General features: G+C 40.8%; 1 protein-coding gene across 2 annotated transcripts in view; it reads left to right on the top strand.

Moving 5' to 3' along the window:
• Positions 1–17,699, top strand: part of SLC12A7 (solute carrier family 12 member 7) — a 2,260,604-nt gene that overhangs the window by 2,222,454 nt on the left and 20,451 nt on the right. For both annotated transcript variants that reach the window (XM_044065144.1, XM_044065145.1), the window contains one exon: positions 12,477–12,610. In XM_044065144.1, the coding sequence (XP_043921079.1) occupies positions 12,477–12,610 (134 nt within the window). The remainder of the gene's footprint in view (positions 1–12,476; positions 12,611–17,699) is intronic.

Raw genomic sequence — 17,699 nt, 5'->3', positions numbered from 1 at the left:
ATGTTATAAAAATCTGTGATTTCATTTTTGATACTTGGAATGTTGTAAGCCCTTGCTGTGTTTAATACTTCTGTAGATGCCTTCTAAAACAGCAGAACTGTGATGGTTTACAAAGTGAAAAAACAAAGGACTACCAAGATTTTTGCTTTTAATGTCTTTCCTTGTTTTCTTGAATTCTTAATTTGAAAGTGTCTTTTACCTGTATAGACTATGCCACAGAAGCAAATAACATCATCCAAAGCAGACATCTCAACAGTACAGATACATATTTCTGGTCTGTTTTTTATAATTTTGTGGTTTTCTGGCAAATTATTGACTAATCATTAAAGACTGAAGTCAGAAAATAATAGACATATGAGTTTCAGACTTCATACCCTTTAGCAAATCCATGCTAATGCAAAACCTGTTAATCTATCAACTGTCTAAGTCTGTAAGAGCAATATTTAGAAATTGTCCCTATTTTCTGGCCTTTGTCCTCCCATTATTTTTAGCTTTGTCAAGATTACTTGCTCTAAGAGGTTGAGAGGTATGATCTAGAGCCTCTGCATTATACATATGTATGTAATTCACTGAAATACTCTTACAGTTAATTAACTAAAACATTTTCTGAGCAAGATGAGACTACACATTATAATGTTACAAGAAAAAAAGTTTCCTCACAAGATAAATTCTTATCTAAGCATGCCACCAGTTATCTGTAGATAGTGAAAGTTTTGTTTTAAACTAAGCCACAAGCTTTATTCATCAATGCCTTCATTTGGCTGAAAACTTGAAGATGAGTCATTGATGTAGTATTCTTAAAGAAAAAGTAACTGAGACAATAAACAGTATGCTATTTGGTAAATTTCAAGTCTGTGGTACTTCAGCTTTCTGCTAAGTTTTAGCTCTTGATTGCAGACGAAAGAGTAATTCTTGGGGAAGAAGCTCATTGACTGTCTCTTAGCAGAAGGGGTCCAGGTATAAAATCAATTTTTCACATCAGCAGATTTTTCCAGTTTTAAAGCTGTATTAGTGTGCTTTTTTCACACACTATTGTTTTTTTTTTTTTTTTTTTTTTTTTTTTACTGTGGCATCAGCAGCTAACCCAGTTCTAGTGCTTAATTTTAATTTTCAAAGATCATTGATAATCATAGGTTCATAGGCAGGTACTAGGCTATCTGCCTGAAGGCATTTATAAGCCTAGCCAGAATGTGTTGGCTTTCGCCACCCCCTTAGATTAGTTCCCTGTGCCTCTGTCCAGCAGAGCCATTGAAGTGATCCCTGGGGTAAACTTTCTGTTTCCCATCCACTCGTCAATGTTTCTCTTGAAGAGGGTTAGCGAGGAGCTCTGCCTAATGTAGATTGGAATCTTGTTCCAGAGGAGCATGGGAAGTCTCTGGGACAAGAATCTATCCCTCCAGCACATCCTATTTATTGTTGTGGTGAGGTTTAGATCCCTGGAGCGTGTGGCTCGAGGGTATATGGTTTTCTTTAGGTGGAGCATGTCCATCAATTCTGGGTTGGACATGGCCTTATATGTCAGGCAGAGATCACCTCTGAGTAGGCAGTATGCAACCGAGTACAGCTGGAGTTTCTTCAGTCGAGCTGCATGGGGCATCTGCTTGAGGCCAGTGATCCTCTTGGTGAGGTACTTCAGTGGTCTTTCCAGTTGTTGCAGGTGTCTTGTAAGGTACATCCCAAATGGGGCATTGTACTCTATGATGAATCTGATGAGTGATGTGTAGAGGGGCCCAATGACCTCTTTCAATCTGGATGCAAACCCTTATGTGATTTGGTGGGCCACATAGAAGGATTTTCTAACCACTTTGGCAATGTGATTACCAAAGGAGAGGTTACTATCTACTTGGGTCCCCAGATCCCTTATTACTTCTTCCGTATTTAGGGGGCTGCCACCTATGTGGTAGTTTGTGGGTACTTTGTTTTTTCCAAAGGGGATGACTATGCACCTTTTGGCACTTAGCTTGAGGCCATGGTTTTGACACCAGGTATCTGTCTCAGTGAGACCCTTTTGGAGGATGTCTGTGTCAGCCAGAGAGTCAATTATAGTCGTCTGCAAACTTGGTCAGCCATAGTCCTCCTGTGCTTGCCTGTACCTCTGAGAAGTATTTGCTGAACAGGAGGGGTCCTAGGACTGAGCTCTGGGGGACGCCACATATTACCGGTTTAGAGTCACACCTAGCTCCCGCAACTCTTGCTATGTGAGTTCTGTCCATGAGCCACTTGGCAACCCATGTCATGACGTAGGAGTTTATGTTCAGGCTGGTGAGCTTGTCTATAATACCTGAGTGGGGAATGGTGTCGAAGGCCTTTGCGAGGTCTAGGTAGGCTGTGTGGACCACCTTTCCCTCATCTATAGCCTTGGTAACTGTCTCAAAGAAGTCCATCAGGTTTAGCAGGCATGATCTGCCCTTAACAAAGCCGAACTGGGTAGGGTCCAGTGTTTGGAGGTTCCCAATGTCTCTGTTAATGAGATCCATGATGATGCGCTCCATAGCTTTACAGACCAAGTTAGTCAGGCTTATAGGGTGATAGTTCCTGGGGTCCGTTGTGGCACCACCTTTGCGGAGCGGAATAACCGTTGTTGTGCGCCACTGTGTGGGCATGTAGCCTGTGGAGAGGCTGAGTTTAAACAGTGTGTTTAGGTGAGGGGTTAGTTCATCTTTCAGCTCATGTAGGATGCAGCCTGGTACACAGTCCGGTCCCACTGATGCTATGTTTTTGGCTTTGGAGAGGGCTGTTTTAACCTGAGTGTCTGTGATTTACATTCTTCTGGTATAGTTATAGGCCCTTTTGGGGGTGAGAGGTGGGTGAAGTTTGCACTGAACCTGTCTGCCAGGATGTTGGCTATATCGGTCGGTTCAGTGTATTTTGTGCCATTCTGCAGTAACTCCGAGCAGATCTGAGAATTGCCACTTAGATTCTTGACATAGCTAAAGAATGCCTTGTGGTTATCTTTGGAGTCCATGGCAATTTTTCTTTCGAAGCTAGCCTTGGATGATTTTATGAGGGAACGTAGTTTCTTGCTAATACTGATCAGGGATATCTTCCCTTCTTGGGATTTTACTCTTTTCTGTACTAGTTTCCACCTTCCATTGTATAGCTTGTTTTTGACAGGGGTCCACCAGACTGGTTTCCTTTTCTTGGAGGAGTGAGTCTTGGTTTTGTTTGGGATAGCATGATCCATGCATTCTTGTAGGTGCCCGTAGAGTGTAAAGGATTTTGCAGCTTGGACAGTGTTATCCTTTAGCGTGGGGGCTTTGAAACTTCCCATCTCGGTCTTAAGTAACGTAAAGTTTGCTTTTGAAAAGTTTTTCACGGTAGTTTCTTTGACTAGGGGTGGTGGCGGAATGTGGATATCCAGAGTGATTAGTTTATGGTCAGATCTAACCAGCGAGGGGTTGACCTTCGGTGTGGAACACCAGTCGCCCATGTTGGTGATGACCAGGTCCAATATGTTGTCACCTCTGGTGGGGGTGTTGACCAGTTGATCCAGGGCGTTTGAGTTTATAAATTCTAGGAAATGTTGGGCAAGAGAGTTTGTACTTGAGTAGTTCTCCCAGTTATTTGGGTAATTGAAATCACCCAATATCAGAGTGTTTGGTAGGACCTTTATGTTTCCCAGTTTTTCCAAGAATGCAGAGTGGGGGTCCTGGGACATGGTGGGTGATCTGTAGTAAGATATAATTTGAATAGCAGTTTTGCCCGTTTAGTTGCATGTGGATGATGTCTGAAGCATCGTGCTGTGCCACTAACCTGGAGGTGTGGGTTTCCTTGATGAATAGGGATACTCCCCCCACCTTTTGTATTTTGGTCCGGGTTTTGTGGCCGAAATGTATGGTATGAGTTGTAGCCTGGTAGTGCTAGGGTGCTCTCTGGAGCCTTAAACCAGGTTTCTGTTACTGCACATATATCGATTTTCTCCATACTGAGGAGTGTCTCGAGTGCATGCATTTTGAGGTTTAGATTTCTGGCACTGAGTAGCATTACTCTCAGTTTTTTGTTACTTGTGCTATTTACGGCGGTGGGTTTGTCTTTTGAGCCTTGCCTAAAAAAGGCACTATGGGGGTGGCAAGAGCCTTGGCCAGTATTCAAAAGCCTAAGGGTGACAGGTGCAAGCCGTCTCTAGCAAAGCAGCGTGGCTTGTCGAGCATGCCATCCCAGGCTGACAGACACTGGTTCCCCTTTGAATGACACCAGAAGCTTAGCCAATTGTTGAAATTGATAATTTTTTCTCTATATTGTGGTATCATTCTTGGTGAGGGCAGGATGCTACTCAGGGTCAGGGTCATACCGGCCTGGGCTGCATAATCAGAGAGCTCCTCCATGTCTCTTTTCATGTAGTCCAGGGAGGTATGGCTCAGGTCATTCACACCAACATGGATAATGACAGAGTCATATTTGTACTTGTTCTCGAGTGACCTGAGTGCTTGTGTGAGTGCTTGTGTTATGTGGCAATTTTTGGCACCCGACAGGCAGCTAACAGTAACCTGCTCCTTGTTCAGCCTAGTGAGTGGGACGTCAGTGCGCCTGACTATAGAGTCACCTATTACTAGTATGTTGGGTATGTTATTTTGCCTTAAGGGCTGTGATTGCGTGGCACACTGATTTTGTGAAGTATGCATTTCATGGTTTGTGTTAGGTGTTTTTCAGGTACTCGCCTGTAGAATACCAAGCAAGTTCCTTGGTGATATCTTTCTACATGTGGATGAGCAGATTTGTTTCCTTGCATAACAGAGAGGAGGGGCACCTCAATGCACGGCTGTAAAATCACTTACCTCAGTGTGGTACTGGTGTCATGTACAACACACACATGTAGAGAGAATTTCCACTTTGGCTACAGTTACAGTGACATGTAAATAGGCAGCCATTCTGTGACCTTCCAGGCAGATATGATGCATATGGGATTCTAACCAATGTGTCTGCACAGTACCCAAGCTGTTCCCATGGTGTCAGATATGTGGCATATTTCGGCTGTATTGCCACTTCCTGCCCTGTAAAATTCGACAGGGCCATCTAGCTGGAACATGTAAGCACTGTTGCCAAAATAAGAAGGCCACACATTCTTGAGTATTCCACTTATGGGTGATCTTTGTCAACCAAATGTCCACATCTGCAGAGAACTGAACTCTTGGGGGCCATTACATTTATGGCATGTTACCTGCTACTGTTAACATTTCCAGTGCCTCAGTCTACTGGTGGCCATTAAATTTATGGCATGTTACCTGCAACTGTTAACATTTCCAGTGCCTCAGTCTGTTGGTGGCCATTACATTTATGACATGTTACCTGCTACTGTTAACATTTCTAGTGCCTCAGTCTATCAGTGGCCATTAAATTTATGGCATATTACCTGCTACTGTTAACATAATTTCCTCAGACTATTGGGGGCCATTGAATTTATGGCATGTTACCTGATACTGTTAACATTGTCATTTCCTCAGACTATTGGGGGCCATTAAATTTATGGAATGTTACCTGCCACTGGAAACATTTTCATTGCCTCAGATGCCTCCTCATGCATACTGGTGTAAGATGGCAGTCCTTGTGGTTAATGGATGCTGCTGTGTAACAGCTGCTGTGATACTAAGCCTTGTTGTTGTCTGCAGCTCTTATGTTTTCTCCATTCCTTGCTCTTTTATAGTCTGGAATATATTGCTGTACATCTTCCCTCACATATGAATATGAATCATGAATATGTTAACTTTGGATCCATTTAAATATCATTATGCCTTCATTTGCTTGCCATGCTTTTATTTGCACATATTCTCTTCAACATACTAATACTCACCCCACCACGGAGTGGCATAGGGTTATGATGCCACTAATAGCCTGTGTGTGGCCATTTCATGTGCAGCTGCATGCTCGTAAGTGAAAAAGTTGTCTGTGAATCCCATGTCGTTAAATATTAGAAGTGCATGAGTTGCTCATCTAATGCATTGTATCTTTTGGCAAATGCTGAATTTTTATTTGATTAGTGACAGTTATTGGTACATGATTTTGTATGCACATAGTCAGTCATAGGATTGCTTTTATGAGTTTAAGCATATATGCCAGCAGTATGCAGTTATCACTGGGATGTAGGCAACAGGAGTTATTCTGTGCAGATTAGTACTCAGTATAAGGATACACACTACAACCTGCTTTTTGGCACACCACTCTTCTAGCTGCTATGCAGAATGTTCACTACACCTTTTTACTAGCTAATGGTGCTGTCAGTGATTTCTCACTTTTCCTCATTAACAAGCACACTTTGCTTTTAGTTAGCCACTGCCTTATTGACATTGATGAAGGAATGCTCTGAAAAGGAAGTTCTTATTCACTCCTTTAGATCTTTGCTGCTAATCTATTGTGATAAAGGTCTGTTGTGTTTATAGTATTGGAAAAGCACATTTCTGCTTAACTGCTTTCTTGTTTTTACACTAGTGTTTTGTAGAAAAAATCTCACTAGAACTGTTGTTTATTATGACTTTTCAGTTTTTATTTCACAACTGCTGCTGCAGCTAGAAAAATGGTACCCACAGTGGACATTTTTGTGTCTCTATTATTTGACACTAGACATCAAATTGAAGATTGCACCATGTTCTAAATTTGATCAAATTTGGTAGTACTATTGAACCCTGTTAAGACTACTATCTAAATTGTAGTTTCTATGCATTTTGCTGTGCTGCAGTATTGGGAACCTTAGAGAAAAGCAATAGCAGAAGCCAGTGCCTCAAGCCATCATAACCACATTAGAAGTTATCAGGAAGTGAAATAGCAGAGGGCGGTGCCTCAAGCAATCATAACCACATTAGAGATGATCAGGAAGTGAAATAGCAGAGGGCAGTGCCTCAAGCCATCATAACCACATTAGAGGTGATCAGGAAGTGAAATAGCAGAGGGCAGTGCCTCAAGCCATCATAACCACATTAGAGGTGATCAGGAAGTGAAATAGCAGAGGGCAGTGCCTCAAGCCATCATAACCACATTAGAGGTGATCAGGAAGTGAAATAGCAGAGGGCGGTGCCTCAAGCTATCATAATCACATTCGATGTTATCAGGAAGTGAAATAGCAGAGGCCCGTGCCTCAAGCAATCATAACCACATTAGAGATGATCAGGAAGTGAAATAGCAGAGGGCGGTGCCTCAAGCCATCATAACCACATTATAGATGATCAGGAAGTGAAATAGCAGAGGGCGGTGCCTCAAGCCATCATAACCACATTAGAGGTGATCAGGAAGTGAAATAGCAGAGGGCAGTGCCTCAAGCAATCATAACCACATTAGAGATGATCAGGAAGTGAAATAGCAGAGGGCAGTGCCTCAAGCCATCATAACCACATTAGAGGTAATCAGGAAGTGAAATAGCAGAGGGCAGTGCCTCAAGCAATCATAGCCACATTAGAGATGATCAGGAAGTGAAATAGCATAGGGCAGTGCCTCAAGCTATCATAATCACATTCGATGTTATCAGGAAGTGAAATAGCAGAGGGCAGTGCCTCAAGCCATCATAACCACATTAGAGATGATCAGGAAGTGAAATAGCAGAGGGCAGTGCCTCAAGCAATCATAACCACATTAGAGATGATCAGGAAGTGAAATAGCAGAGGGCGTTGCCTCAAGCCATCATAACCACATTAGAGATGATCAGGAAGTGAAATAGCAGAGGGCAGTGCCTCAAGCAATCATAACCACATTAGAGATGATCAGGAAGTGAAATAGCAGAGGGCAGTGCCTCAAGCCATCATAACCACATTAGAGATGATCAGGAAGTGAAATAGCAGAGGGCAGTGCCTCAAGCCATCATAACCACATTAGAGATGATCAGGAAGTGAAATAGCAGAGGGCAGTGCCTCAAGCTATCATAATCACATTAGAAGTTATCAGGAAGTGAAATAGCAGAGGTCCGTGCCTCAAGCCTTCATAATCACATTCAATGTTATCAGGAAGTGAAATAGCAGAGGTCCGTGCCTCAAGCCATCATAACCACATTAGAGATGATCAGGAAGTGAAATAGCAGAGGTCCGTGCCTCAAGCCTTCATAATCACATTCGATGTTATCAGGAAGTGAAATAGTAGAGGTCAGTGCCTAGAGCCTTCATAATCATATAAAAGGTTATCGGGAAGTGGTACAGCAAGCAAGAAGATTAATTAGATGCTGTGTCTGCTCTTAGGCCTCATGGCAAAATGGAAGGAAAGCATTTATCTGGGAATCATGAGACTGCAAGATATAAAGGAAGAGGTGAAGGATGGAGTTGCAGTACAGAGATGATGCCCACATAATGGTGACTCTGGATCAGATTAGAAGTAAGATGGATAGATTTCAGAATACTAAGTGAGGTAACTTTAGTATAATTGGCTTTCCTTAGGAGTGGAGGGAAATTATATGGTAAGCTATTATAAGGACCATCTGAGGTAGAAAGTGGGCAGCCATGGTGAGATAGAATGGCTAATGGATAGGGTCCATAGTGAAGGACAGAGGAGGCTGGTTCTATATACTCCAGACGCGTGGCAATCAAGGTTCCATGTCATAAGCCTATGTAATACCCAGTGCATTCAGCTAGGGAGAGAAGAAGCACTGTACTAGAGCTGTCTAAATTCCTTGACTTCACACCTGGAATTGAAGCTGTACAGCAGTGGGTGAAGGCTGTGTGTGATAGGTAACACCCATATTTAGGTGTGTGTGTTTACTGTATTGGATTCATATTGGTTTCTTGTATCTTCATAGACTGTAGAGTGAACATATCTTTGTGGTCTTCAGTTCTCTGCTCTACCCCATCAGAGTGACTTTTTCAGAAAGCAAAAATGTGTGACATACACAGTCACATGCAGGACTAATGTCATCTGTGGATGTTGCTGTTATTTATACTAAGTACAAACTCAGTCTGACATAGCCTTCTAACTTCTGAGATTTTCGTTTAGGTTTCTGTAGAAATTAATATTCATGATCCACCTCTCGATAGCCTCCACTGAAATGTATCCCTCTAATGCGCTTACTCCTCATATGCTACCAACTTACCAGATTATCCATCTACTGAGTCTGCTGTCAGAAGCAGCTCTAATGCTACCTTATGCCAACCTATGTATGAGACTGAGTCATGTGATTCTGGCTTTTGCCTCTCATTGACCTCAGTATCTTGGGGTTATCTCTCACCCAATCCTGCTTCCTATCACCATGCCTCAGGAATAGTACTGATCCCCGAGTCCTCCAACTCTAGCTTCTCATATGCCATTCTCCAGACTCCAGGCTTAATGCATCATCCCCTTATGACACCCTTTGCGAATGGGCAGAAAATTGTGATTCAATGATTTTACCTCAGATTTCTCTACCTTGGTAGTGGGACATTCAGTAGAACCTGTTACATTTGCTGTATATAAATCTAGAAATCATAAAGGCATCCCAGATGTTTGAGCCAGACTCTTGTTTCTTCTTATAAATAAAGTCGTCATCCTTTTCTTGAGTAGTTTATTTGATCACTGACTCAACTCTGACATTGACCTCGTTACTGCAACAAACAGTACAAAGCTGCTGAGTTATTGGTGTCTAAAGCAAAGATTCTGTTGTTCAGATGCGCAACACTCTTATGGAACAAGAAATGAGCTATGAGGATCCTCCTACTCTTATGAACAACTTTATTAATAAACATAAGTAATATTACAATTAATTAGTATAAACACAGTAAATTCAACACAACTCCAGCATGAGTATAATTATAAAGATTAACGTTAGGAGTTCTAACAAACCTTAATACTCTAAAGTATTGAACAACTATGTTGGGAGTACTGAAATAAACTCAAGCCATGGGATGATTTAACTTTTGCTCACTCCTTCAACTTGGGATCCTCAGTAGCTAATTCTGATTCAGCCAACAAATTCTTTATCTGCTTGAGCTCATCAGTGTTTGGAGGAAATGCTTGCTTCCATCTTTGGGTTATACATTGTTTCCAATCTGGTATCAATAATTTTAAGAGATTCCTAGAGTCTAATTACACAGATGTTGTAGAACAATAAAATAAAAAATAATAAAGCAATTATGACGGAAACCTGTTCTGACAAAATATCACAAATGGCTTGCCAGTCTTCTTTGAATTTAGTCATTTACCTCCTCTTATTCAGAATGTCTTGCTGAGGGTCTTTTACAACTCATAAACCAATATCCTCATTTGCTCATCATTGCTGAAGGCAGATTTGCCCCCCCCCCCCCCCTAGAGTTTCTTCATAGGGACTTCTCATTCCATGTTAACATGCTTGGGGCTGCAGCTCTATGCATAGCTGTTGAAACTGTGGTCATTTATAGATTTGGGTTGCAGCTATAGTCTGAATTTCTTCAGCAGAGAGAAAAGATTCAACTAGAACCCTTTGCTCAGCAAAACAGATGCATTTTCCTTCATTAGTTTTTCTAACTGTTTTGATACCTTTGAGATATGACTCAGATTTCTGATCCATGTGTCTGTTCATGCTGTTCTACATTTACTTCTCCCCTTGCTTAATGCAGATGTAAGGTATTCTGCTTCTAATATTGGCCAGTCTTCCATTTTGCTCTCCATTAGGTGACAGGGCCTTGTCTAAGGTGCTTGTTCTTAATAATTTTCTCCAGGGTCTCCTGAACATTCACCCTCAACACTCCCCATCTTGAAAAATAAAATCTTCCCTCCTTGGGACCATCATTTTCTCTTAGGATACATGACTTTTCTAGCATTGAAGCCTCTTCATCTGTGTCCTAGATTTTATTACACAAAGACATTGTTCTTCATGGACATTATTTCATCCAAGCACTTTTGCGAATTCATAGTAGTGTAAAGAGCCATATAAACTCCATAACTTATCTTAAATAATGACAGGGTCTCCCTTTATGTGGACTCCATAACCTATCTTAAATAATGAAGGGGTAACCCTTCATATAAACACCATAACTTATCTTACGTAATGACAGTGTTCCCTTCATATAAACTTATCTTACATAATGATTGGGTCTCATTTCATATAGACTCCATAACTTATTTTACATAAAAGACTTGGTCTCCTTTTATATAAATTCAAAATTCCTTTTGGAAGTGGCCTCAGAATTTACCATCATACAGACTGTAAATATATTTGACTGATTTTTTCCTGTTCCCTATAACCATGAAGAAATTTACAAAATGGATGTCAAAAACATTTCTGACATGCTGCAAACTCCTTTGACTTGCTCTTGTTTCTTGGACTGTATGGAACTCACAAACTACTCAACTGCATCACAGTCGTGTTTGTACTGACACTATATAATTGTAAAGTTACCACTTGTTAAGCCATATCATTGCTATTTAATAAATAAATGTTTAAGTAATCAATCTGTATGTTGTTAAGTTGATCTTTAATTGTTACACCAGTTTGATCATTTTTATAACTTTAGGTAACTAGAATTATTTTGGACTTTTCTTCTCAGACCTCAACTGAAAATAGGCTATGCTTAGTCAGATTATCCTGTTTCACAAATGGAAATAAGTAAATTAACTAATTAAAAGAACAGCTCCTTTCTGGTGAATCAAGCAGCTTTTTTTTTCTTTTTTATTTCATGTAAGGTACTTTTATTTATAAAACATACTAAAGCTGTTTGTTTGGCTTGTTGTAGATAACTTCTTGCAATATATTGAAGTGTCGACTGTTACAGCCCATTCTGCTCAGTCAATCCCTGTTTCTGGTACCTGATAGATTTTTTTTCTTAAGTTATATGTGATGCTATGAACTGAAGTGCCAACACCTTTACTAAACACACTGCATTATGGATATAGCCTTTTAAACATAGGTTAAGCTTTGTCCTGGAGTAATATCAAAGAAAATATCCATTACCATGCAGTCTGTGAATCTTGGACTGAATTTAGGAAGGTATGAACTCACCCTATGCAATCTGAATATAGCCTCTGATTTTTGCATCTCATGACTACCTTACTTCCTTTCATCAGACAGAGATTTAGGTGGCGAAGAACAAAGTAGTATTATGTTTTATTTTATTGGGCTTTTCCTTTATCAAAGGCTGTGACAAAATAGTTGCCTATTAACCTGTGATGAGAAACAGTTGGAATTTGCCAAGAGTGCCCTCTGCTGGTAATAAGAGTCCATGGGGTGGATGAGGATCTAGAATTATGGTAGTTACCAATTTAGCAAATATTTTCTATGTAATCCATGAATCTTTCCTCATATTTTACTATTTTTAGTGTTAATAAAGTAGGATTTCTGGGGGCAGCATAGAATATAAACTGTTTTCCTGTTACCTACTGGATTTATGTTTATTTTCGACTAAGTATTGTCTTTTTTTCTCTTCCTCTGCATCAAAGAAGATTCCCAGGGAGATATTGGCTGAGTTTTCTGTTTTGTTGGATTTTCATTTTGTATCATTCTTGTGATAAAGGCCATCACTTCATTTAATTGTTCTTAGTCATGAACAGTACTTTGTGCTTGATTCACACAAGGAGGAACAGGTAGATATACCTACTAATTCTTAACCTTTCACCCCTAGGAACCAATCAAATGTGAGAAGGATGCATACTGCCGTGAAGCTTAATGAAGTGATTCTCGAGAAATCCCACGATGCACAGCTGGTGTTACTAAATATGCCTGGTCCTCCAAAAAGCAGGCAAGGGGATGAAAACTGTATCCTTTCAATGTTGTCAGCATCATCAAATCTTGATGGCAAGATATAGTGCCATAGACATTTAGGGCACTGAGTCTAGTTTCTTTTGTGAGGTATTAATGCTGTATACTCATTTAAAGAGATTTAGTAACAACATAATTCTATGAAGCTTGTTTTCAAAAGATACATGCTGCAGTTGCATTTAACAAGAGTGAAAAAACTCAAAGGAGCAATTTTTCAGCAATCATTTTAAGCTTGTCTGTAGTAGATAATTGCGTCTGCCCTATTCTGTCATGGTAATTTGCTCATTAGTTAAATTAAAATTGGTCATCTTTTGAAACTGAAATGAAACTTGGGATGCTACACACCTCATTCTTAACAGTGACCTTCAGCTTAGGACGGAAGTAGAAACACCATAAAGTTGTTAAAAGCTTCATAAAGAATGAATTATTTTATACATGTTCCTTTGAATAACAATATCAAAAGTGTTATCAATTGGAATAGCAGAAGAGAAAATGTTACTACTGTATACTTTGGTTAAATGTGCTCTTGATTTCATTCTTATATGTATTACACATACTTGTGGTGGTGGGAGATGGGGAACGTAACAGTGGGATAGTTGCAAAACTTTAGAATTCTTGAGCAAAATATTCAGGTCATTTTGCACCCTAGGTCAAACTTCAGTGGTATTACTCTAACAAGTAAGCTCCATCAAGTTCAAGTTATAACATTTATAAGCTTAAACCTAAATAGGTTCATGGCTGTTATGCAGTGAAAGGGGGAGAGAGAGAGAGAGAGAGAGAGAGAGAACTGATGCACGTTCATAAGTTCATAGATTAATACTATGCTAACTGCTCTTATGGGTCATTTTCAGCCTAGCCAGTTACCCCATGTCAGAATTGAACCCTGCACCTTGTGTCTATAAGGTAAACACCTTAACCCTTATTCCAACCTCCCACCCAAAGATGTGGATACTTCCATATTTGAACCATCAACACCATCACCCATGTTAACTTCCCTAGTCTACTGCGCCACACAGGCTAAAACCCAGGGCTTTTCCAGGATTTGAATCCAGGACCTCTCACATCCAAAGCAAGAATCATACCCGTAGACCATCAAGCCATGTTGTTCCATATTAAGTCAGTGTGTTGCACTGTGTATGCTTCTCATCTGATTTATTGAAAAGCGGTGTCTAGTATCATGAGTTTGCCAGCCTTGGTAATAACAATATGTATAAATTCTATAATGAGCATTTCTGCAAATATTTCTACCAGAATTCTGAGCATTGTTGTACTTGAAAAAAGTATTGCTACCCTGTGCATGAGAAACAGTTAAAGTAAATTGGACATTAATTTTAGATGTCCAGGTAATCAATAAATAGTGTATTTTAAAGAGAAAGAGCTGTAGCCATTTTAACATAAAATAAATGCTCAGCACTTCTTATGGAGACAAATGCAACCTGAGGGTCATGCTGCTCAACGCTAGAAGTCTAAATCTCAAAGTGCACTCACTCGAAGCACTCCTTAAAATGGAGAACATTGACATTTGTGCTGTATCAGAAACCTGGTTCAGGGCAGTAGAAAGTACCCCTGCATTACCAGGCTATAACTCATTCCACACCTTTCGGCCCCAAAACTTGGACCGAAACTCCAAAGGTGGTGGTGTTTCCATATTCATAAAGGATGTGCACACCTCCAGACTGGTAGCCCAACATAACGCATCAGAGATACTTCAGGTGCAGCTAACATTGGTTAAGACAGCGATTCAGGTTGTAGCCTGCTATAGGTCTCCAACCATGTCTCAAGACTCACACTCCACGTTCCTAAGCACCCTGGAGAGTATTAGGGTCCAACCTAACACTCTCATATTGGGCAACTTCAACTACCCCCTCAATTAACTGGGAAAACTACTTATGTACCAATAAACTTCCCCAAAGCTTCCTGGAATTCATTAATTCCAGTGCCCTGGACCAGCTCGTTCTCACCCCCACTAGAGGTAACTACACCCTTGACCTGGTCATTACTAACATGGGCAACCGTTGCTCTACACCAGTAGTCAGCTCCTCCCTGGTTAGATCCAACCACAAACTAATCACCTTGGAAATCCACATCCCTCCCACCCACCCCTGCAAAGGTAACCACAATGAAAAACATCTCCAAAGCTAACTTTGGACTCCTACAAACAGAGGTGACTAACTTCACTGCACCCATGCAAATGGAGAATAGTTGCATGACCACTGAATCATACACCAATGTACTGTACGAGCACGTACGTACACAAATGCATGGCTCTCACCATACCTAATAGAATCAAGATGCTCTCCTCCAAAAAAGGAAGCCAATCTGGTGGTCCCCTGCAATAAACAAACTCTTCAACAGAAGAATTAAATTGATGCGGAATAAGGTGAAATCCCAAGACTGGAAAAACTCCCTTATCAGCCTCAACAAAAAGTTGAGATTCCTCATCAAATCTTTTAAAGCAGATAGTAAAGACAACCACAAGGCCTTCTATAGTTGTATAAAGAATCTCCATGGCAATACCCAGATTTGCTCTGATATACTGCACAATGGTATCTCCTATACAAAACCAACAAATATTGCCAATATACTGGCCAACAGATTCAGTGCCAAATTTACCCCCCCCCCCCCCCCCAGGACCAATCACAATACCAGTAGATTGCCAGGCACCCAGTATTATTGCTGCACAGGTTAAAACAGCACTGTCCAAGGCCAAGAATACAGCTTTTGTGGGACCTGACAATATCCCTGGCCATGTTCTATATGAACTACAGAGTGAACTGGCACCTCACCTGTGTGCCCTGTTCAATCACAGCCTCACCTCAGGCTTTGTCCCTATTGAATGGCGCACTGCTACAGTCATCCCTCTCCGCAAAGGAGGAGTGACTACAGACCCTGGGAACAATCGTCCCATTAGCCTGACAAGTCTGATATGCAAAGCTATGGAAAGCATCATTATGGACCTAATAAACAAGGATATAGGGAATCTCCAAACTCTGGATCCCACACTGTTTGGTTTTGTGAAAGGTAGATCATGCCTGCTCAACTTGGTCGAATTCTTTGAGTCACCAGAGCTGTGGATGAAGGCAAGATGGTTCATACAGCCTACCTTGATCTGGCCAAGGCCTTTGACACCATTCCCCACTCAGGACTCTTAGAAAAGCTCACTAAGCTAGGCATCAACCCCTATATCACTAGGTGGGTTGCAAACTGGCTCAAAGATAGAACCCACAGTGTGAAAGTAGCTGACTCCAAGTCAGACTGCCGTCTAGTCTTGAATGGAATCCCACAGAGTTCAGTCCAGGTACTCTCCTGTTTGGTATCTACTTCTCTGAAGGCCAGGCCAACACGAAGGGACTCTGTCTGGCAAAGTTTGCAGATGATTGCAAGTTGGGAGCCATTATTAACTCTCCAAGTGATGTTGACATCCTACAGAATGGCCTCACTGAGACCAAAGACTGGCGTCAGAACCATGGCCTTAAGCTCAATGCCAAAAAATGTGTCATTATCCCCTTTGGGAAAAACCCATTTCCCATGAATTACTACATCGATGGTTGTCCACTGAACACAGAAGGCGTTATAAGAGATCTGGGAGCACAGGTTGACAGTAACCTGTCTTTTGATCACCACATTGCCACTATGGTCAGAAAATCCTTCTATGTGGCATATCTCATTGCTATGGGTTTTGCATCCGGGAAGAAAGAGGTTATTGTCTCCCTCTACTCTTCCTTCATTAGGCCAGTCATCGAGTACAATGCCCCATTTGGCATGTACCTCACTAGACACCTGCAACAACTGTAGAGGCCACAAAAGTACCTCACAAAGAGGATCCTAGGCCTTAAACACTTGCCCTATATGGACAGACTAAAAAAACTACAACTGTTCTCTGTCTCATATCACCTACTTAGAGGCGATCTGTGCTTGACTTACAAATCCATGTCTGACCCAACTCTGTTAGAAATGCTACATCTAAAGAAATCCCAATCCCTCCACACCACATGCTCCAGAGACCTCAACATCATTACTACAATCAATAGAACGTACTGGAGGGACAGGTTCATAACCCAGAGACTGCCCGTGTTATGGAATAGACTTCCAATATATGTCAAGCAGAGCACCTCGCTGATCCTCTTCAAGAGAAATCTCAATGAGTAGATGGGAAATAGAAAATTCACCCCGGGAATAACTCCAGTGGCTCTACTCGACAGAGGCACTGGGAACTAAGGTCGGGTGGCACAATGCCAGGGTAATCCTGTGGCTAGGCTTATAAAGACTCCAGGGCCATTAGTCTAGTACACACCTATGAACCTACTTATTTCTGTATTACAAAAGTTTTAAATGGATGGAATTGATGGTCAAATTGTGGATGAGAAAGGTCTGTAAAATCAAATATTTTAGTGGTATAATGAATATGATTATCAGGAATTTTAAAATGCTGCTATACATGACAAAATGGTGTACTTTATCCACAACAAGGATTATGTCCTTTAGTAACTAAGGTGCTGTGTATTTGAAACATGGAGCTCAAGAAGTTCACTTCAAGAGCAAAGTAAAGCAAAATGTGACAGGTAAATCTTGCTGCTCCTTGTCAAGCAAACATAAAAGCTGAGTTATAAATTAGCAACTCCAATGTACTACTAGTTACAGAAAAAGGTTTAGGAACATCAATTGTTTTATAGCTTTAAAGGTGTGCAACTGCATGATAACAGTATGTCCCAATGAATGAAAGAATGATTGGTTTCAGAAGCTGTTACACACTTCACTGTGCCACACCTTTTTGTCTGACAGTGAGAGTAGAAAAACTTGTTTTATTTTCTTGCTACTTTTCTTTGCTGGCCATTAGTGGCTAGCTTTGTTCTCTAGCACAAGATTAGAGCTGTACAGCCATAAGAGATGCATAACAAACCTATCTTTTAGAATAATTCTTAACAAAGTTCTCTCGTTCTTGAATTTGATGCTGCATATACTGTAATGTATTATTGCATTCCCATTTCCTTTTTTTGTAATAATAAACACACAGGACAAACCCAGTAAATATTCTGTCTGCACCACTTTTATGCTATAGGTTATATGTAGCAACACGGCACTTGCA

This window comes from Protopterus annectens, chromosome 3.part0, assembly GCF_019279795.1.
Source record: "Protopterus annectens isolate FY-2018-M chromosome 3.part0, PAN1.0, whole genome shotgun sequence".
Classification (NCBI taxonomy): Eukaryota; Metazoa; Chordata; order Ceratodontiformes; family Protopteridae; genus Protopterus; species Protopterus annectens.
The sequence above is the reverse complement of the archived record's forward strand: the minus strand, read 5'-3'. Positions and strand labels throughout refer to the sequence as shown.